The sequence below is a fragment of the Lissotriton vulgaris genome, unplaced genomic scaffold (genome assembly GCF_964263255.1).
Source record: "Lissotriton vulgaris unplaced genomic scaffold, aLisVul1.2 SCAFFOLD_1323, whole genome shotgun sequence".
In the NCBI taxonomy this organism is placed as follows: domain Eukaryota; kingdom Metazoa; phylum Chordata; class Amphibia; order Caudata; family Salamandridae; genus Lissotriton; species Lissotriton vulgaris.
The window spans coordinates 458,975-483,023 of record NW_028253179.1 but is presented as its reverse complement, the minus strand read 5'-3'; the positions used below and the strand labels follow the sequence as shown (position 1 = coordinate 483,023).

Sequence of the window (24,049 nt, the reverse complement as noted above, 5' to 3'; positions counted from 1 at the left end):
CCAGGTGTTAGTGTGCCCTTTATCTTTCTGCTCAGTTCACATGGTGTATCATGTCCCCACAACAAAAGGAGTAAATTCCCTTTCACGGTTGACCTCCTCTGGTTCTAATCCCGGACTTTGTGCATTTGCCAATCTTAGTATACTGGATTCCAGACTTCTTTGATTTCTAACAAGGTTTTGGACGCCCTGAACCTCTTCTTGCTGGATTCAGCCTTGATACTGAACACCACGTCTAAGTCCCAATGCACTGTGGTTTAACAGCATACCAGCTTTTTGGGGACATTACAAGAAAAGTGCTTGTATAACAATCCAATCCTTGATCTTTAATGCACACTCTTTCAGAGCACCATCCTATAAGTAAGGGCGATGGAGTCAAGGAGGGGTCATGTGGACAACAGGAAAACATAGATTAGCTACTGGAATTAAGAAACATTCAAAATCACACTTCAAACTACTAAACGAAATTACTCATTAAGGCACATAGGTCATGCCACCAGAGTCATTGGTCACTTATGAATTACCCGACAACCAGCAAAAACCAGCCTTAGACAACTTACCTATTAGACAGTAAAATTATTTAATGTGACTGATTAATACACAGTACCCTCCCTGTTATTGCACCATAAAGACATGCTTCTTGTACTGTGGCAGACTGTGGGGTATGTTGGAGGTTGAGTATGCGAACACCTGCAGATGCCCACTGGGAGTAGAGACAAGCCTGGTCACCAAATGTCTAAATGGGAGAGAAAACTTTTGCTGCTTTGCTTCTTGATCTTTCTCAGTCTACTTTGCAAATTTATTGACCTAGCAATAAACCAATTTAACTTACACCACCTCCAAGGTGGAAGTATCTACCAGGGTGCAAGCTCCCAGGTGTACCACATAAATGTATTAAGTTTCTGTGTCAACTGTAGATTCTAGACATACAATTTTGAAACATTTCATTTTAATTAAATATATAAAAGCTATAAACAAAACATCATCATTTAATCATTCACGGAAGTATGAGTGCATTAACAATGTATATGTCTTACCGGTTGGTTGTTTATGATGGACTCTCGTTTGACAACAATCTTATTCGTCCAAAATTGAATATTACTAAAGAGTGAATGGCTCCAAATTCTGTCTGATGCTGCAGATGTCAGTGGTAGATGTAGAACTTCAGGTACATTGCCTCTTCCTAACAAAAGTCAGTACAATTATAAAAATAAATGAAACACATAAGAAAAAGTTTGGTATTCAACAGTGAGCCAAATCCAATTCATTTCTAAGTCGTACAAATAATGCATTGTAAAACTAAACAGGACGGGCAATCATTTCAGGCTGGAGTGACTGACAATTGAAAGAATATAGTGAATTATAGATATGCTCTCAGTATGTGTGCCACTAGCGTTAAGGTAAAAGGTATGCATTTTAAGATTGGTAAATTAATGGACTATTCAAAATATACTTCTACAGCTTTGTGCGATGTGATTTTTTATATACATGCACATGTAAAGCTCCATCGTAAAAAGCATGGAAAATATTTTTGTAAACTTATCGGTCATTAACTATTTTAATCTGATCAAGATTTTGTGTGTCTATTCAGAATGACTGCTACTGTTTGAGTAATGTGATATTTTTAAAGCCCTTCTTATAAAGGGGCGATAGATCCGTCTGACTATTCAATATAACAAACAGTTGCAGTGGCCCGATAGCCCTGCTGGCATTCACGACTAAGATCTTAGAGAAAATCATCAACAGACATCTTACTGGCTACCTCAATAATCGCCACTTCCTCGACACCAATGAGTCTAGTTTAAGACCCAACCATAGAATGTAAACTGACCACATGCCCAGCATGGATGACATCGCATGAATCTCTAGATGGAGGAGACTCTGCCCCCATCCTTCTGGACCTCTCAGACCCCATTCTCATCCAACTCCTATGTGGCACAGGAATGAAAGAACACGCACTCCAATGGATCTGCTCCTTCCTGACTGGAAAGAGCCAGTCTGTTAACCTGGCACCATAAACCTTGGATATCTGTGACCTCATCTGTGTAGTTCTGTGAGGATCCTTCCTAAGCCCGACCCTCTTCAATGCTTACATGATCAATAGTTAGCATCATCTGCTCACATGACTTTAAGGTCTTCTCTTATGCCACACAGCTCCTTCTCGCCCCCAACAACAAGACGCCCAGTACCCAGATCAAGATTAATACCTGCATGACTAAAATTGCCCATTGAAGAACAACCATCTGAAGCTGCTTGTATACATCCCGTGCATATGGAAAACTAAATCCTAAGGCTAAACCTTCTAAATTGCTCATAAAGAGTGAACAACCTGCAGCTGCACATATGAGGCCCCTGCTCACTTCTTGACTTCCACCATTAGTTGAAGACTGAGCTGTTTGAGTAGTCCCACTAGGACCTACGTTTTGCTAGACTCACACCTGCTCAGCGCCAGGATAGCTTCCTGGGTGATAGTGCACTCTACAAACCTGCATATCATAAGATAACAATGGTTTTACCTAGACTGTACTAGGTGTGTATGTGTTCCCATCTTGATGCAATTTTATTTTATTTGGGGTTTTGTAGAATGATTCTAACCACTCTAACATGGCGCAAGTGGGCTTTGGTTCATAGAAGTGGAGTGTCAAGTTTGACTACAGTACATTTGCAATACCTTATTATTATTATGAATATATATAAAGTGCAACTGTCACCCTGCTGGTATCCTGGAGCAAATAGCAAGAGAGATACACACAATGCTACTGAACCCTTGAAAGAAACACGAACATGACCAGTTACTTGGGGAACAGCCAGGTCTTTAAAGCTTTGTAGCTGATCTAAGAGGAGAAGGCAGTTTATTCCACAGCTGGCCAGCCTGAACAGTAATGGCACTATGCCCTTGTCGCTTCTTGTGAAATTTGTTCATGCAGACCCGGCATACTCAAACAGAGAGGTCTCCCCGGAGTATATACTTGGACTGAAACAGCACCGGACCTTTGCCACGTTTGGCCTTATGCACAATGCACATGGCTTTGAAAGTTATTCTCTGCCTAATTGGCAATCAGTGCAGGTCCTTTAAAGCACTCAATACCAAGGACAGGCGAGATCTATTTAAAGAAAGTTTAGCATCTGCCACTTGAACTCTCTGCACTCCATTGATAAGATACTCTAAGGGTCTAGGTAATAAAGAATTACAGTAGTCCAATCTAAGTATAAGACTAGTCCAACGCCTCAGCAACACCGGCATCCAAGATAAGGCACTGAAGTGGATCATCTCGTTCCTCGCTGGAAGAACACAGAGAGTCCGCCTCCCCCCGTTTTTTTCCGAGGCCACCGAAGTCATCTGCGGCGTCCCGCAAGGATCATCACTCAGCCCCACCCTCTTCAACGTCTACATGAGACCTCTCGCAGCCATCGCACGCCAACACAACCTCAACATCATCTCCTACGCCGACGACACCCAGCTGATCCTCTCCCTCACCAGAGACCCCGACACCGCCAGAACCAGCCTCCACGAAGGGATGAAAGACGTCGCCAAGTGGATGAAGAACAGCCGCTTGAAACTGAACTCAGACAAGACGGAAGTCCTCATGCTTGGACCATCACCCTCCGCCTGGGACGACTCCTGGTGGCCCCCAGCCCTGGGCACCGCCCCCAAGCCGACAGACCACGCACGCACGCAACCTGGGCTTCATCCTGGACTCCTCCCTCTCGATGACCAGACAAGTCAACGCCGTCTCCTCTTCATGCTTTCACACCCTCCGCATGCTCTGCAAGATCTTCCGATTGATCCCGATCGAAACCAGGAAGACTGTCACCCAGGCCCTCGTCACCAGCCGGCTGGACTACGGGAACACCCTCTACGCCGGAACCACAGCCAAGCTACAGAAAAGACTACAACGCATCCAGAACGCCTCTGCCCGACTCATCCTGGACATCCCTCGACGCAGCCACATCTCCAGCCACCTGAGGAACCTGCACTGGCTCCCCGTCAACAAGAGGATCACATTCAGGCTCCTCACCCACGCACACAAGTCTCTCCACAACCTGGGCCCCAAGTACCTCAACGACCGCGTGACCTTCCACAAGCCCACCCGCCAGCTACGGTCCGCCAGCCTCGCCCTCGTCGCCGTACCACGCATCCGAAGAGCCACCGCCGGAGGCAGATCATTCTCCTACCTGGCTGCCAAGACATGGAACTCCCTCCCCATCCACCTTCGGCTGACCCAGGACCACCTCGCCTTCAGGAGACAACTCAAGACCTGGCTGTTCGAGCAGTAGCGGCCCCCTTCCCCCAAGCGCCTTGAGACCCTTCCGGGTGAGTAGCGCGCTATACAAGTGTTATGATTGATTGATTGATTGTGTATAATGAGCGATTTGGCTTACTCGGGTACAACAGGAAACACCTTCCTAAGACCACATAACAGTACAAAGCCAGTGCCGGAGAATGTTATAACACAGTTCCCCAGAGATAACTTGTCATCACAAGCATTTGCAATTCAATAGGTTTCGCATTTGTGAAAGTTTGAACTATTGGTATTGTAAATGACAATGCCTTTTATTTATGTGTTTTGGGTTTGAAAACCTGCAAGCGGTGCATAAAATGCACTTTGTACTTGTAGTCATTACTTAGGAGAAGCAAGGCTGACAGTAACTGCGCCTCCTTTACTGCCAGCCTTGCTTCTTGTAAGCAAGGACTACAAGTACAAAGTGAGTGTTTACTCACCGCTTGCAGGTTTTCAAAACGCAAGTATAAGGCATTGTCATTTAGAATGCCAATAGCTCAAACTCTTGCAAATGTGAGGCCTATTGCATTGCAAATGCTTCTTTTTCCTTGTAGGCAGTCACAGAGTTAAACAGCCCAGTGGGTGAGATGGCAAAGACAGCCTTCCAGATGCAAATGAAGTATTTGCTGCTAATGGGCTAATATTAACACTCATTGGAAAACCTGCATGCTAAAAGTACCTTATTTACCAGAAGAGTGCGCACACAGCATCAGCAAACTTGACAGCAGCATTGTTTCCAGGAAGTTAAGATACCATCAGCACAGCTTGAATCAGTCTCTGTGCTCCTCTACTGGACAGGAGAGGTGGCATCAAAACATGCTGGCTCTGTCTCTTTGCACGAAGTTTCCATTTGTAGGCTACTTATAGATTAGATGAAGCATCACCACAATGTGTCCCTACCTTTGTGCATGCATTGCTCCTCCATATCCTGCCCACCAGCGAAAGGAGGGCATCAGCATGATCTAGGGCTGACTGTACATGCACTAACCCTATATCGCCCGTCAATGGAGATGGGGCATTATCACCGACTCCATGTCCCTGAACGCAGATCTCCCTTATAGTATGACCAGGAATCAATAGGAATTGTCTGGTGCTGCATACAGGTATCCAGTACCCGCGCAGGCGATGAGACACACTGTGCAATGGCAGGCAGGAAGTATTGCTGCGGAGCAGGAAGGCATTGAGCAGGATCTAGAGACGATGGCAGGTGCCTGGCTGCACTGTGCACACGACTATCGGGGAGGTGGGCGTTACCACTGTACGCGGCACAGGGAAGGCCGATCCGGCTCACGCCACCTCACAATGCAAATTGGGATAGATGCATGAATCAAGTAACAGTGAGGTTGCATTGAAGCACAGATGCCTTCCAAAGAGTGGCAGTTAGTAGCGTTGTACTGCAGAAGGCTCCATGGCTCTATTATGGGCAGATGAACTGGTCCAGAAACACTCTCTCCCAAGCCCGGACTAACATGGCCCTATGAATACCTGCTGTTTGAAAGCGATGCTTCGGCTGTCATTTCAATCTACACCGCGATGCTCAGCAGCCATAACAATGCCAATGCCCTCTGAGTGGTATCAAAACAGTGAAACTAAGCAAAACTACACAAACGCTGTTGTTTCAATAGCATCTTTCCACCAACTTGCCTGAAGAATTACTAATATCCGGTGTCCCAAGACAAAAATATAGGCATATACAATTCATTACTGAATCACCTAGTAACTACTGGGTGGCTTCCCTAAACCAGGAAAATTGTGCTGCTGTGTGGCAGCTTCCGCCATAGTGAAACTGAAAGTGCGCATGGAGCGCTGAAAATAAAAAATAAACTGAAAACATGCATGACGCGCAGAAAGTAAAAACAAGAAGTAGCAGCCATTATTGATCAAGGGTAGTGCCCCGAGTGGTGTGCACAGCCACCGCTGCTTAAGCCCGGGGTTGCTTGAAGAAAAAAAAACTTTGATTATAGCCCATTTTAAAGAGGCAGTGCTGTGTTGGGCTGGATATAAAATAAGCGGCTGCCATTGCTATGTGATCACAAGGCATGCCGTGCCTGCTTCTGCAAGACTTTCACCAAGTAAATAGTTCTCCCTAACTGCTATTGAAAGCTCGCGAGTAAGGACACATGTAAGAGGGGCTATCATTATGGGAGGTAACAGGAGACAGGGAGGAACTAAGGAGGGGCTAGTAAGCCTATTGACAAATCAAAAGCCATCATTTACAAAGGACAGGAAGAGGAGCCAGTTGTAAAGGTGGGCAGGACATGGGTGGGGCTTAATGCCCATATACTGAATACAGAGACAGCGCAAGTGCTGCATAGACAAGATCTAAAAAACGACCCCAAGATTCCGAACAGCACCAGCCAATCGGATCTCCTCTTCTGTAAGAAAAGGCAAAAATGTACGGGGAAGTTCCATAGGAATTTTTGCTGCCAAACAGCACAAAAATTCAGCTTTGTCCCCATTTATCTTGAGAGTTCCGGTTCATCCAGTTAATGTCTACAATACACTTCTGAAAGGCCTCCACTTTGACCTGTTGACCACCCTTAAGAGACAGGATCAGCTGGGTGTCATCTGTATAGTTGACCAGTTTAACATCATACACCTTTATAAGAATGATTAACAGACTCATGTAAACATTGAATAAGACTGGAGGGAGTGCTGAGCCCTGAGGAACATCGTGACCCATGCTTTTGAATTCTGAGCGGGGCAATGCTACTGCCGGACACCTATCCGTCAGGTAAGATTCCAACTACTTCAGCAATATACCCGGTCGTGTAGTTTCCACACTACAGTAGGAAATGAGAGTTTGTGGATAACATAACCATTGGTATGTGCCAGACTCATTCCCTGCACCACCTCAGGCCAGCTAGCTCTCAGTGCCACCATAAGCACCCCCTAACCCCAGGCAGGAAGCAAATGGTTCTGGCAACCACTGAACATGACAACGACAACCTGATCCCCCAGGAATTGTGGCAACAGATCTAGAACCTTGTTGCTGAGCCACCCATGCGCTTTTTCTCAGAGAAATATACAAGGAATACACAGTGGGATGTTTTCAATATTTATTGAACCAATGAGATTCTTCCACAAAATATGTGTCCTGCAATGATCAATAGTCAGAAGAAAATGAAAGTTATTAGAAGTACTAGGACAGTGAAGAGAATGAAAAGTTCCACCATTGTGTTAAAACAATGTATATATGCAGGCATATAAGACAATACTCCTATTATGCATCACCTAACCTAAGTGTCTAGGGCATGTGCATGTGTTCTGCCAAGAATCCCCATACTGGATGATCCAACACCTGTTTCCTGAAGGGAAAGAAGTCAGGTCCCCACCGTGGTCGGGAGCGGGCACAACCGTCCCCGAGATATCAGCAAGTTTCTGGGCCAAAGCATCCGCTTGCAGAGACATCGGCAATGACAGCAAGAGCTCCCACCCAACAGACGGAAAAGGATGTTTATATATCACAAAAGGCATCCTTGCCTTGGGCTGAGATCTTGATCAGGCTGCCATTGTTTTTGTGTTATAGATAGCTATGTCACCATATGTAAGAAAGCAGTAAGCACATTTGCACAACATATTTATAAACCTAGTACATGATGTTAAGGTAGCACACTAATGTTCTTGTGATTTGGATTCTGTACGCAAGTATAGTTTCCAAGAAACTAATCCAGACAGTCACGGATGCAAATGTGTGTAAGAAGTCATCGTGTAAAAGTGAAGGCAACTTTAGGAAAGACCCTTGTATATGTAAAATGGCAGTGTTTCCCTCCATGCCTAACGGAGACATATGACGCCCACTCGTAGGACATAAGTCGAATAAGAAGTTATCCACATGGAAAAAAAACCTCCTAAAAATGCAGCAGCATATTCAAAGGAAATCTTCAAAATCATACTTTAAAATTAAAGTAAACTTTTTTAAAAAGCAAACATGTGATTTACAAGTACAAGGAAAGTCTATTTAAAAAATATAAAAGGAAAAAAAGGTCAATTTAAAAATCAACACATAGCAGAGATGATCCCAGAGGTACCACTCGGAGCAGGTTTATAGAGAAAATATGTTTCCATCCAACCCTTACAGCAGCCGATGAGGGAGCAAAAACAGCCAGTCAGGGTTCTGCCGAACCAGAGCCAAGATCCAGTCCACCCGGGGAAGAAGCATCCAGGGAGGCTCATAGAATGTGGCCAGGAGCAAAGGAATACACAGTGGACAGCTATACATGTGGACCTTTAAAGGGTCCATCAGTACTTGTATGGCCGAAGGCTCAACCAGTTGCGATCCCAGGCAGAAATCCTAGGCACACTTGAACATGCACAGTAGACAGTGGAACATAGGTTGCACATAGTGAAGTCACACAGGCCAAAATGATGAGAACCAATGCTCATTCAGTTCTGAAAGCAAAGTGCCCCAAACAATGGACCATGCGCTCACAGCACAGTAGCACACGAGGTAGTACAAGCTCCATTTGATCACGAAATGGAACATCCATTGTAGAGCAAAAATATTAAAATAACTGTCTCAGCAATTAGGGACATGACCAGCGGAAGATCTTCAAAGATGCTCCAGAGGACGGAGTGAATAAAAGATTAAATGACTCTGAAAACTGTCTAGAAGGTGCAAACCAACCCAGAGCCCATACTGTTAAAAATACAATGCGCTAGCTCTCCAAAATGTTGTGTGACGCTAGTGTGGAGTAGCACCTGTATCTCTTAAGAGGACCTAACCACCTGAAGATCAAACATAAGAAAACAAACTAAGAAAAGTAACACAATTGAAATCTCAAGATGTATCCCTGGAGAAACAAAATATGTCCTTTTCAGCTAAAGATGGAAAACACACACTTTTAACCTGAAAGGAAAAGGGCGGTGGTGGATCGGTTAAATCCAATGAGAAGTCATCAAGGCGATGAAGTAGCCAGATGCTTTCTAATCTATTTTTGTCAGCTCAGCAGGTTTTGTAGAACTGGGAGATGAATCAATCAGCAGTACATTGACGCAGACAGTTTTCTTATCAGGTTTTCAAATTAAAAGCTGAGTTTCTGTACTAGTTGACAATACTGTTGTCGCAGTTGTGACACGTACAAGACCTACTTTGTTGTTAATGTTAATTGTTGTCTCTTGTTAGCAAGAGGATGTTTCTTCGATTATCAAAGCTTCCATCTAAACTTCCTGTACGGTAGCAAGAGGAGGCTGGTAGCTACTCAGGAGCCCACATGGCTTACTGTTGAGAATCAGCCACATAATAGGGTTTGATAAGATGAATGAAGACAAATATTTTGTCTTTGCGACCGGCAAGGGGTGAAAGAAGTACGGTTCTGGTACCTTCAACAGCCAGGACGGGTACAGGCACCCTGTAGGATGGCCCAAACTCTTTCTTGTCCACAATTATTTTCCCTGACCAGATCATCAATCTTCAGGATCCAGCCAGGCCTCGCTGGAACTATCTTCACTTCTCCAGTGGCAGTGCATTTCACTTGGATGTTGCTTTGTTCGTCCCTGACATTGTTTAGTTCCTAAAAAGAGCCAAAAATTAATTGATGTCAAATGGTCTTTCAGCCACCACTGCACTGGGATTGTCGAGATCTAGGACACACATCTCTACCCCAAACAGGATTTCATAGGGAGTCTGACCACCCATGGATTTTCTTTACAGGGTAGTAAGTGCCATCTGAATTCCATATAGGTGACGTACCCAACTGCGATGTGAGCCTTGTACCCTTGCTGTTAAACACTGCTTTAATTCACAACTTTTCCTCTCGACAACTGCATTTCCCTCAGAATGGTATGGAGATGCAAAATGCAGGGTCAAACCTAAACTTCCCATGGCCTCTCTGTAAGCCCTAGAGTTAAACGCCGGACTCTGGTCGTCATGCAGTGTGCCAACTCCATAAGTCCCAATAAAGACTTGCAGATCCTTTATAATAGTTTGGGCGTCAACCAATTGCTGTGGCCATATCGACAGGAATTGAGAACAGGAAGCCACTGCTACCAAGATGTACTTGTAAGCCCCATCTGATGACAGAGGGCTGCAATAGTACAGAAAGCACTACTCCCACCAGACAATCCATCAGGTTCTGGTGAATTATTGTGACTTCTGCCGCACTGTTGAGCATTGTCACCACACATTTCCCACTCAGAAGCAGAGTCCTCAATATCCATGGCTGAGCTTAAGTCTGGCTACCTTCTTCTTTTTGAATTGAGGCTTGGAAGGTTTTGATTTAAGTTCCTGTTTCGGTTATGTAGTCAGATGAGCATTGCAAGTCTTTCAGTTTCACATGCTCCTCCAATCTGCGCACAGACTGTTCACTTCTCTACAAAAAAATTTGGATGACTACTGGAAGGAACAAGATGAACAAGTATCAGTATCCTGAAACTTGCCAGGAGGTCTATTATCAGGGTTATCATTTTTCAGTGGATTCCTGTTGGGACACCCACCCTGTGATTCTATCTTGTCTTGTCTTGTGTTTAGTGTCCCATTTCTTCTTTGTTGAAGAGTCAGGTGCTTGCATAGAGTTATCTTTTTCAGAATAACTCTTCAATTGGGTTTTACCAGGTTTGGCTCTCAAATTATCTCTACCTCATGTAGCATAGGCTTCTTTGATAATTTGAGGTAATCGGTGCTCCTGCTGTGCAGGAGTCAAATCCTGTATGCGCTGGCATATACCAATGCTGGTGCGTCGCCTTTTCTCAGAACCCACAGAAATCAAATGCGGAGTACCCCATGGATCCTCCCTCAGCTCCACGCTATTCAACGTCAACATGGCCACCCTTGCTACCATCTTCAGAAAACATGTACTCAACATAGTCTCATACACCGACGACACCCATCTCATCCTCTCCCTCACCAAGGAACCTGACATCACCAGATACATTTTCCTAGAACGAATGAAGGACGTCACATCCTGGATGAGCAGCAGCTGCCTGAAGCTCAACTCAGAGAAAATCAAAGTCCTCATCCACGGCTCCACCACCTCCACATGGGACAACACCTGATGGCCCTCCTGCCCTCGGAAACCCTTCCACCCCTACGGACCACGCTCGCAACCTCTGCATCATACTCGACTGCTCAGTCACCATGAACCGCCAGATCAACGCTGTGTCCCCCATGTTTCAACACCCTCCCCATACTGAGCAAGACATTCAAATGCCCCCCCCCCCCCAACTCCAGGAAGACTGTCACCCACACACTCATCACCAGCAGACTGGAATATGGAAACACGCTCTACACCGCGATCAACAAAACACTCCTCTGCAAACTCCAGATCGTCCAAAGCGCCAGACTTGTCCTCAGCATCCCATGACATGACCACATCACCCATCACCTCCACGACCTCCACTGGCTCCCAGTCAAAAAAAGAATAACCCTCAAACTGCTCACACACGCCTACAAAGCCCTCCATAACACCGGACCCCAATACCTCAACAAAAGAATCTGCTTCCACACCCCCAAGAGAAACATGCGCTCCACGGACCAGCCATAGCCACGGTCCCCAGCATCCACAGGGCCAGAACGGGTGGTAGATCCTTCTACATCGAGGCAAAGACCTGGAACAAACTCTCCCTCCCCATTAGACAAAGCCTGACACTGCACCCATTCAGAAAAGTTCTCAAGCAAGACCTGGCTCTTCGGAGGACCACGGAGCTGCCCGTACCCCCAAGCGCCTTGATACCCTCACAGGTGAGTAGCGTGCTCTATAAATCCCGGACTGATTGACAGACTGGGCACATACAATCAGTGCACACTTTTCACCCACTATTGACCAAGTGCCTCTTTGTTCATCGGGACCTCAAAGTTTTATTCCTTCTTCACAAATAGTTACAAGCCACTAACTAGCAGGGAGGTTTGACTGAAGCAAGGCCGGATTAAACCAGAATACGAATCATGAAAACAGAGAGCGAATGCTTTGTAAAACTTCAGTAATATAAAAACACTAATTGGAGAATCATTCCACTGGCAAAAGGCCTGGAACATAAATAAATTGCTACTGTGTTTTATCCAATCAGTTCTAAACAAAACTATTACAAGGATTAAAATTGTCACAGCGTGAAATGGATTCCTCTTACTGTTCAGCCATGTCACTCAACAGCTCAGCGTAAAAGAAAACATGTTTCTAGTCAATGTTGGTATAACCAAATGAACGCAAAAACGAAGTTATTTTGAGCGATATTGAGGTCAGTCTAGAAGGGGCCATTAACTCTGAAAAGTTTAAAGTTGTTTTTTGATGCGCTTCTAAACTGTGGGAGAAAAGAACACTGAAAAACATTTACTAAATTAAATAGCAACAAAGCGATGCGGGTTTTTAAACTATGCTGTTGCCATGTCTGGAAACAAAATATACTTTTGTTACAGTAGAAATGAATGCAAGAGAAAACAATGACACGCAAGCGGTTGCATGCAGGCTCAACACTAGTTTACCTGCCTGAGGCACCGTTGCTATTGTAAACCACACCTTTTTGGTTTGGTTGAAGAGAGTCTGTCAGAGTAATGCATTTACTACAACGACTACGCAAATGAATATGCAAAGAGTTGTTAAATAAACTTACCTTGGGTTTTTATTTATGTTCATTCCTAATTTGCAAACACCGTTACTTTCTAATTGGACAAAAGGGTGCGCCACCAGAATGGGTCTTCCTGCATGTCCTTGATGTTGGTCTAGGTTACCTCGACATAGTGCTCTGGTATTTGATGTGTGCATCCTAGGGATACTAGCCAATCAAACAGCACAGAAATGTAAGGCCTCGCCTCAATCTGCCTTATTCTACTTTATTCTAGGGATACTATTCACCGTGTCGTAAACCATGATGGCGGTTCCTGTCAAGGTGGAGAGATCCTCGCTGGTCCAGCGGTGATAGCTGAACTTAGTTGAAAGTAGCCTGTCAGGGAGGCAGACTTAATATCTTCCACCACCCTGACGATTGAGTACCATCCGTTACACTACAGGTAAGGACCGAAGTGATTAATGTAGCACAAATTTCTTACATAGTAGTGCTTTTTGAGAAGTAGGACACAAACTCGTTAGCTGATCGAGACAGGCGTGTAATATTGGTCATGGTGAAGTAAACGTTTCAAGGCTTTGTGGGTAAGAATAACATGAACTGATAAGGCTTTGAACAGGTGTTGGTTTGGTTTTATCCAGGGTAGTGAATACCTTACTAAGCAGTTTCTGAAGTCTTTTTTTTTGCACTATAAATGTATATTTTGTTCACTATATTTTTTGCACTCGTATTTTACTATTTATTTACTTTTGTATTTACTATTGAATGTACAGTGAGATTCAACTTGATTTAAATGTGAACCTGGCTTAGAAAAGGAGTGAGAAACTGGGTAGTTTAGAAATGGGATGACCCACAATGCCAAAAAAAGGACATTTTCATGACCAGTTGCCATGCTACATATTGATGCCTTCCCTGACGCAGGCACTAGGCCCAGCCATACAATTGAGGTACCATTGTTATTGGGAGCAGTGTGGGAACACAGAAAAGTGCAACATTTGATATTATCAATTGAATTTTTCTCCATGTGTGGCTACTAAATGTTAGCCAGTTTAAAGAAAGAATACATTTTTTAAAGTCCCTCTGTGTCTTGTGCTCATTTCATAAATAATACACTTTTCCTTAATGCCATTTTTCATTCGTTAGATTGTACCATGTGAATTGTTGCATGGTTGGTACACAATTAAAAATTACTGTAAACTGCAACTTAGTTGCTGTCTCAGGTATCGCATATTTTTGGACAACAATAACACATTACACTTTGCAGAATTCCAAATTGATTTATTTTTTACAACGCAAAATAGCTATCTGTGTTCATCCATGAGTTTCACACCCGTTTCTACCACAAACTGCAAGGAGGTTGAAGCCAGAAAAACAAATAGAAAATATGGTCTATCACTTATAAGAATGCACAACATTGGTAAAAAAAAATGTTTGTTTTTACAACTCTGCTGCTTGCCCCTGAAAGCTAGAAGATGATATTCTTGGCATAGCAAACCATTTGTTTATGCCGTTTTTAGAAAATAATACATACACTTTCTTGCACATCACGTTTTTCCAATTGTTCTAAAAAAAACTCAAAATATTGCTACATTTTATCTAGTTTCTTGTTTTATTCCAGGGGAATCAATACACCCTAGGTATTTTTCGAATCCCCAAGATGTGGATACATGGATGGGAATTTAGCAAGGTAACTTTTGCGGAAACAAGCATTTACATTGCAATGGTTTCGCCTTTGGAAAAGTTAGAGCTATTGGCATTGTAAATGACAAATTTTGTATTTATGTGTTGGTTTTGAAAACAGATAAATAAATGGCATTGTCATTTACATTGCCATTAGCTTAATCTCTCGCAAATGTGAGACCTATTGTACCCTACAGATGAGCTCAGCAGACAGCAATTACTACCACACCCACACACCCAGAGCCACACACACACACACACACACACACACCCAGAGCCACACACACACACCCAGAGCCACACACACACACCCAGAGCCACACACACACACACCCAGAGCCACACACACACCCAGAGCCACACACACACCCAGAGCCAGAGCCATACACACACCCAGAGCCATACACACACCCAGAGCCACACTCACACCCAGAGCCACCCACACACCCAGAGCCACATACACACACACACACACTCAGAGCCACACACACACCCACACACTAAGAGCCACACACACCCACACCCAGAGCCACACACACACACCCAGAGCCACACACACACCCAGAGCCACACACACGCCCAGAGCCACACACACGCCCAGAGCCACACACACACCCACACACCAAGAGCCACACACACACACCCATACACCCAGAGCCGCACACACACCCACACACCCAGAGCCACACACACCCACACACCCAGAGCCACAGCTGTTAAAATTTACATTATCCATCAATCAAAAACACTATTAATAAACGTTCAATTTGGGCATGCAGCTCAGGTTCGGAATAATTGAATTCATAATTAACAGTGTGGAAACGCAGAGCTTGAAACCTTCTAAATTAACCTACGCGGGAAGAAGCATCACAGAGCAGTGACTGCCCAGTGGAAGTGATAGGCTCAGGCACCAGGAGTTTGAATTACACAAACGAAGGCCGCCGTGTTTGCACCTGCCGAGCCTCGCCTTTTACTCGCGGGAGGAGCTAACCACGCCATCTACGACGTTCACCTGTTATTTTGCCGTCACTCACCTACCAGTGACCGTCCGGAGAGCACACAGCTTCCCCAACAACAGTGCCCTGACAGCAGAGCCTCTCATGTGCCTCAGGCTTCGTAACCAAATCACAGCGGCCAATTGCGGTCTCCGCCAATCAAATAAAAGTCGACCTCCTCATGCACAGCTCGGATTGGTTCAGATTATTAGAAGCTATGTACGACTGGTAACCAAAGGTCAGTCAACCTAGCACATATCCCTGTCTTGTTTCATGTGGGAAACTGTGTCTGAGATAGAAACTGAGGAGGGACAACTTGAACGTATCCCGTTTCATTGAAAGAGCGGCCATGTTTTAAGGGAACTTTGTCAACAATCTTTATCTATAGAAACAAAAGTCCGAACAGGACTATAGAAAACCAAGAGTATGTTTATTTTAATTTCAATATCTAAATGTGGATATTTAAATTTTGTATCGGTTAGTTAAAAAAAATGCTTTGCAAAGGTTTCTGAAAAGAGCGAAGAAAAAAGTGATTCTAGAAGAAGTAACTCTCAACTATATATTTCAAAGTTAGGAAAGTAAAGCCCTTTGTTAAGGTTGCCTTGGTTCCAAATGGACGGGGACATTGGAGCAGTCACACCGGTTTGATAGTCCTATTTTGGTCTCCATGCTGACTTAAATCGGTTGGTGTTCAATTTGGTTTCAGCTTTGACACATCCCCTCTACATAGTTCGAGTATATCTACAAACAGTTTGCGCCTTGTTTGTATGTCGGTGCGCAACCAACTGGCAGAAGGAACATTGCCTTATTCCGATCAACTGTGGCACAAACATACTTGTTGACCTATGCTGTCTTAGGCGAGACCTAAAAAAAAAAACATATTTACATATATATATTTCTTGTGTATTGATGGCTCTTCAAAGTTAGTTTTGTTTAATTTTTCCATGAGCAGCCTATGCGAGGAAACGTTTCTTATATATGTTTATGACAGGGAACTACTGCTACCAATGTGTTTCTCATAACATGTAATTAGGGAGCGGAGTTTCAAAATACAACAGTCAGTTTCAAGGCAGCATTTGTTTTTCAAAGAAACAATATGATAGATGGGGAAGGGGTTGGCGGGTAGGGAGAAGACGAAGGATGATTCCCTGGCTGAGGCTGCTCGATGGTGAATGGAATGATAATGACAATGGCCGGTAGCAGGGTTTGGACCATAACTGAACGAGGTGATGAATTGTGTCTAAACGCTTCTGGGTGACCGCTGTTGCAGTGCCCAAGCCTTGGTGCAGCGCCTTTCACGCACCACACTTAAACATTCTCAAATACAAAGCTTACCTGGTCTCGCACTGCGTTCTGCACCCTCAATCATAAACTGACAACCTGTGTGTGCTACAAAGTTTCACAACACAAACAGCTACAACACTAGACCGAAACATGGAATATATTAATGCGAATTTTCGTGACCTATTGGCGCCAATATTAAGTGGACAGCGAGTGCGAGGGGCGGACATGTTTAGTGTAGAGAAACGGTAGTCTTGTACTTAAAAGAAGAATCAGAACAACTTGATAGGGCATCATCGGTGCTAGAAAAAAAATTACCTATGCAAAGAGAAAAAATATGCCGTGATTAGGCAGTTCCTAATTCTCTTAACGGGTTGTTACAATTATTACCCGTGCTCACGTACAAAGAAACAAAACCTGCGCGCTTTAGTGTTTTACTCCAGGCCACTGACGTTTTTTTCTGTGATGTCTAATAATTTGAACAAGGCGGCGCCGGCAATGGTGCGAAGGTGACAGTTTCTCTTTGACTTTTGTGGTTATAGCTATTTTCCGGCCTCAATTCTCCCCCCAGCCCTCCGTTCGGGGATGTGGACAATGCAGTTTCTTGGTGGGATTGGAGGCCTGTGCAGTTTCTGTAGGCCGTATTTGAAAACGTTTGTCAGATCTGACCCTTTACACACAGGGAGGCTGCATGGCTTTCTGTGTCGATGGCATCCGGTGCGAGGTTTGCAGGGACGGAACCCATTTACCCGTGGCCAGGAGCGAGAGTGGAAGAGCCGAAATAAAACTGTGCTAACTTATATTGCAGCAGCGGCCGTGGGCATGGTGGGAATGTCCTATGCAGCAGTCCCGCTTTATCGATGCAGAAAACCAGGATACCTCCCCGTGAAAGTAAAAAAGCCTAAACAGCAAGCACTCACCTGGACTTCCTCCGGCGCTCCAGCCGACTCCTCAATTCCAAATGAAAAAAACATGGCGAACAAAAAAAAAAAAAAGGAAACGCCCACCGCCGCAATGACGACATCGCAGAGGCGGAGAGGGAAGAAATCTCGGGAACGCCCACGAATCTGGTCCGGCCATGACGGACAGATCTCTGTTCCAATGGCTAGCCTCCATTTATGGAGCTAGCCAATGGACCAGAGGGCGTAATCCCAAGCCCACTCTGTTCTAACATAAGATTTCGCCTGCGCTGAAAAGCTGCGCATTGCGCAGCCTTCGACCAGGCGAAACCTAAAAAGAGCTATGAAGTTTTGAGTGCAAAAGTGCACCAAACGGCTTGTCACTGGGGAAGTAAAAAGCCTCAGCAGCAAAGGAGGTAAGGTGCATCCACATCTACTTTCTGAGGCACGGTTAGGGTACAGTCTCTTGTTCTGAAATGAATGGTCAGAGGTGGGTCTTGGGTGCATTCAGAATTTGTTCTGAAAGTTATGCTCAAGTGTTTTGAGGATTTCCAGTTGCAGGTCGGTATTCAACCTACTCAGTGGTGGTATTATGGTCAACTGTCCCAGTGTTTAGGGCTCACAGCTTGTGACCAGACGGCACCCCCTTTATGCTATATAAACAATGGTTCGGTCAGTTCTACTCTGAAGATCCCTTGATTGCTTTTGGTGGAGGCTGCAACAGTGTCCTCACTCTGTGATTATATCACAAAAAAACACTCCCATATAAACTTTTTTAGGGTTAGATTTCATTAAGTAAAGCATATCAAGTGGCATTTGTATATATCCAGAATCTTCTGTAACAGCCGGCGCCAAAGCAATCAAAGGCTCTCCAGAGTAAATCCAAAAGAATCATTCTTGTTTATATAGTGCACTAGGACCAGGTTCTGGAAATTTAGGGTTACTCCATCAATCCGATACTTGGGAAAATATTCGAGGGGTGGCCTTGAGCCTGTGCAGCATAGTTACTATGCATTTATTCTTCACCAATACAGCGGTGGTGCTCACTTTACAAGATCTATTTTCACAGACATTTACAGAGAAAAACTGGGCCTCTGTATCAAGTCATCATGAGAAGTGGTTGATGGAGGCTCCGAAGCTATTTTTGTCAACACAGAATGATGATTAAAACGATGATACGGCTTCGGAGAGTTAACCTCATCAGAGCGTCGAACGTTCAGCGCCCAGTGCTGAACGTTCGGATAATGAATGCTGGCCGGTCGGCCAACGGTCGTGCGCAGCACTGGGGAGGTAGTGCTCGTGACGACCGACGGCAGCAGTTAAGGGGTTAATTTCGGTCCAGCTAGATTTTTTTTTGCACAGGCCCATTGTCCACACATTCTTTTGAGTTGGTCATAGGTGGGGCATATTCGTTGATCTCCCTCTTCCTTGAGAGGTGGTCTGGTGTTTTGTGGGTAACATTGGGGGAACATCTATATGACAATGGGTCAATGTGAATGCACTGTTGGTGGTTGTGGACTGAAATTTCTTTGATGTGTTTAATATTTATCTGGGTATGGTGTGCATTTGTGTCGTCTGGGGTGGTATGGAATTAATTATAAGTTGTCTCGACAGTTTCAAAGTCTGTGTACCTTACTTGTTTTTGTAGTTAGAATCTGTACCTTTACTTCTAAGATACCGCTCATACTCTGAGGTTGGTTTGGGAGAAGGACGGATTCACCAGGTAGCTGTACAAGTCACCATACAGATAACACTGCGTACTTAGGGATTATCTGGGTGATTCCTATTGATTTGTTTCCAATTAGGATACTTGACTTTTTTCCAATGCATTGAATCCAAACAATTGCCCTCAGTGATGGATGTACTGGTTGTGCATTTTATGTAGCACTGAAACTTTCTCCTTGGCGTGCACTATCGTGTGTCCTCTAAATGCTCATACAAATGAAGATTTTAAAACAAAGAATAATGCAAGACACACTGGACATGATTCACAGAAATGAAGTGAGAATTGTCTTTGTTCATGGTTTCTCCTACATTTTGAGCTAGTTAGTAGTTTCAGATTTATCAGAGTTCAAAAAGAAATTCAGTAGAATATGAAATCTAATCCAAGCACAGATTTCCAAGAGCACCTAAGTGCACAAGTATTTCCCAAGCAGAATAGTAACGAGGTATAAAATTTCACTTGAGCAAAATCCAAAATAGCATTACAACGTTCAAAATTTTATGTACCGCCACGAGCAAAATGCATGTCCACACTGGGAAACCCTTTGGCATAACCTCCAGCAATTTTTCGAGGTATTCTTTTCTCAATCCACTTTGAAAATTCACTAACTGCTATCCTTGGCAGGAGTGAACCTGTATACATTTTCAGTGCAGAACGTACCTGCAAATAATTGCAGGTAGTTTCCCCAAACATATGAGTTGGCAGATTTTCCCCAAATTTTGCTCGTGGACCCATCCACAAATCCCCATAAACACTTCAATAACCCTGGATTTTTTTAAATGTAGATAGTGTTCAGTCTTAAGTGTGCAATAAACGTTTAATAAATAGGCTCAATGTCACTTATTTTGGAAAAGGCATTCAATGGTAAATGTTATCTAACTAAAAAAGAGCTTAGAACATACCTCCAAACTGGATGCAACTTATTTCCTCTTGAGTCCACAGTTCGCATCTGAAGTCCTGGATATTTCAAAACAAAGAGAGAATAACCTCACATAATGTGCAGGAGGCAGTTTAGGAGCTTGAAACAGTAAACACAATGCAAAACTGGCGACATGTTAATTTTCATAGTGCTATCAATAAAAGCTCACTAGGGCCTCATTAAGAAGCATGCTTCTCTTGGTCCTTGCATATTAAATGGAAATGTCAAAGCTGTACTTGAGAGCAGAGATTTGTTTCAGCACTTCTCCTGCTTTTTACAGGGTGAATCAAAACCTCCACTATGTTAGTGAGTGCCAACAAACCTATCAATCTGTGAAAGCTCCATGTATTTTGTATGCCAACCATCTCCCGGCCTGCCTATGCTGGTGATAATTTCTGCAGTTAGTACACAGGAGATCTGAAAAGCAAATGGAGCAGTCCACAACCACAGCCTGGCGCAGTGATCAGCACCCGTAGATAGGCCAGCCCAGGTCCTTCCTTTCTTACCCATCCACCCGGGCAGCTCAAGGACCCCTAATGGTGGCACCATCGTTGGGGGAACAAGGCAGCTTTCACGTGATGCTATTTTATGGGGATGTGTTCAAGGCAAGAATGCACCCAGAAGGATAGCAATTTGGTAATCCATAAGTGCAAGGCAGAGAAGGACTGCCTGTTCACAGATTTGAGATAACCCGACTCCACGTTTACCTTTACCTATATTGGTGATGCCAAAGATATTTCCTATTCCTTGCTGTTATGGAAGAGGTGCATGGAGCTACATAGGGCAACCGAGTCTCGTGTGAATTCAAGCATTCCCTTTGCAAGTCCTTTATAATTACATTTTGTTTACCTTCTGCGGTAGAGGACATTAGCAAGCAAATTACTTTGGTTGAAGAGCTCGGATTATCCCTGCAGGGGAATTAATTACAGGTGTTGGTGATATCATTCCTAACCAGTGTGTTCTGCCTTCTAATTTAGTTTCTAACACATGTGCCACCTTTAGCTTACTATCTACTGTGGCAGAGTACATTCCTCCAACACTGATATTGTTCCTCCTGTAAAAAACAAGAAAAATAACTCCTCTAAAAAGAGTACCTTGAAAGGAAAACAGGCTCCAAACAGATATTTATGGTCCTTTTAAGGTCTTGAATAAAAGATTATTGTTGATTGAATCCAAGCTTACTGCCTTATTCAATGTAATTGATTCAAAAGTTGTTCCATTTGTTACTGGTTCAAATATATGTGTATACTCTACGTCTGTTACTGAGCCCAGGTGCTTATCAGGCACTCTTCCTGGGGCTACTTCAAATGACTGCCCCTGCTTTATCTCAATTAACTAAAGAGGGGAGATTAGGCAGTGATTGTGGCCCTTTAACTAAGAATCCAATCAATGACCAGCGCTCCCTATTTGTAAAAATGGTAACAATTAAAAACTGAACGAGGAAAAAAACTGAGCTGATGATTCTCGGGGACAAACCTGATCCCCAACATCTATAGACCGGCCAGAATGTTTGGGCAATCCACCCATTCTCCTCCTCCCCTATCAAAAGCCTTGGGATGTGGCTGGACAAGTCCCTTTCCATGGATACACAGGCCTAAAAATTTGCATTGGTTTGTATTGGCACCTGCAGAACACTTCCTAAAATGCTAGACAGTATCCTGAGTGCTCCAGAAGAATTGTGGTCCAATCCCTTGTTCTCTGCTGGTTGGACTACCGGAACTCTCTGTACATACGCTTCCCCAAATAGGTCATAAAAAGGCTCCAGGTTGTCCAAAATACAGCAGAAAGGATCCTATACTGAAGTCTCAAATTTGCCTCAGCAAACAGTGATCTAGCTTCTCTGCACTACAAGGATAACATGTAAAAGACTGCCTGGCACATACAGGGCTTAACACCTTAGCTGCGTGTAAACATCCCTCCCCAGTGCTGCGCTGTCCATTGGAACCAGTGCTGAATGGACGTCCAATGGTCGTGCGCAGCACTGGGGAGGTAGCGCTGCTGACGACCGTTGGCCGTCAGCAGCACTTAAGGGGTTAACACCAAATGACCCACTATGACAAGGGCACTCTTGACCCCCTACTCCCCCAGTAGGGCTAGGAGATACTCTACGGGTCGATTGTTGAAGGCACATAGATTTGAGAAGATTCAGAAAAGGGGGTGGTGATGAACAGAGTGTCTGAATTAAGCAGACCACTCTTACCCAGTCCAAAGATCAGGGCTTGATCCATCACCGTTTTTTAGCTCACTGCACCATCCCAGCTCAGAACTTGGTGATATGCAAATTAGTCTGACCCTGGCCCAGTGCATCATGGGAACAGGGCAGACCAAACTACCAAGCCAATTCTTATACTGGGAAGGAAACAAGCTTCCGGGGACCGGTTTCTGGCATTTCAGCCGTCTTTGGCCCGGCTTGCTTGAATCCTGATGGTGCAATGAGCAAGGGACTCACATCTGAGTATACCCTTCCAAGCTTATGGTGGACAAAATGATTCAGAAAAGGGGGTGGTGATGAACAGAGTGTCTGAATTAAGCAGACCACTCTTACCCAGTCCAAAGATCAGGGCTTGATCCATCACCGTTTTTTAGCTCACTGCACCATCCCAGCTCAGAACTTGGTCTGCCCTGTTCCCATGAGGCACTGGGTCAGACTAATTTGCATATAGCCAGGTTCTGAACTGGGGTGATGCAGTGAGCAAAATAACGGTGATGGATTCAGCCCTGATCTCTTGACTGGGTAAGAGTGGTCTGCTTAATTCAGACACTCTGTTCATCACCACCCCCTTTTTTGAATCATAGATTTGAGAAGGGCAGATAGGGCGGTAGGTCCTTTACATATCTCATCCCCATTCTTTGGAACATGCTCCCTATAGAATTAAGATGTCTAAACAATAAATCACAGTTCAGAAAAATGCTACAAGCATGGCTATATCCACATTAATCGCCCTACTGCGTTTTTCCACTCGTCCCAAAGCAACGCTATGTGTTAGCAAACCTGGCAAAGCGTATGGGTAGCTCTGTGCTTGAAAAGCCACACAGCAAAGCATAGCAAAATGTATCTGTACCTACCTCTTTTAGTGGCCTTGTATCACTTCTTTCCAACAGAATTAGTAGTGTACTGTTTTGTTCACAATTCAGTTAATATTCATCATCACAATTGCTACTGCCATTTTCTCTACCCTCCAATATTAATTTCACCTGCTTGGCGACACATATTGTTGTTATTTTGGGCAATGTTTTTCCTCTTAAAGAAGGAAGATTTGAACATTACTCCCAACTTGAAAACAACATAATACACTGGAATCAGGGTTGGCTTTAGCGCTGGTGGCGCCCTGTGCGACAATCATTTTTAGCGCCCCCAAACCATTGACCCCCTCTACTCGGATTCTCTTACTACCATCGGGGAAAAGTGCCCCTCATCTCTTCACTCATAAGTTGTTGCTAAACACAGCGTCCCCCCTGAGATCAATTCCCCCTCCAGAGGTCAGCGCCCAGTGTGGCTGCAACGGTTGCACTGTCCTGACTGGAATGACTAGTGCATATTTGCTGGAGGCCACTTTCTGTTCTCACGTATTAATAAGGTAAGGAGTGTGTTGGACCTGAACTCGAATCATTGAGAGGAGACTGTATTGTGGCTAACTTTGATCTGCCTAATTTAGCTTGTCTCAAATTTCTCTCACTCTTTTGACCTCTAGCACGAGTCAGGTGTTGCCTTTAGGCTATTTTTATAAGCCACAACCTCATTAGGGTTGTATGTCTTCATCTGACTAAGTCTTTTC

General features: G+C 44.2%; 1 protein-coding gene across 1 annotated transcript in view; it reads right to left on the bottom strand.

The window, feature by feature from the left end:
* Positions 1-24,049, bottom strand: part of LOC147661128 (limbin-like) — a gene marked incomplete at its 3' end in the record, with an annotated part of 233,580 nt that overhangs the window by 188,113 nt on the left and 21,418 nt on the right. Inside the window, exons 2-3 of the mRNA XM_086951303.1 lie at positions 20,257-20,311; positions 1,035-1,180 (exon numbers count right to left, since the gene is read on the bottom strand). Coding sequence (XP_086807429.1) covers positions 1,035-1,180; positions 20,257-20,311 — 201 coding nt within the window. The remainder of the gene's footprint in view (positions 1-1,034; positions 1,181-20,256; positions 20,312-24,049) is intronic.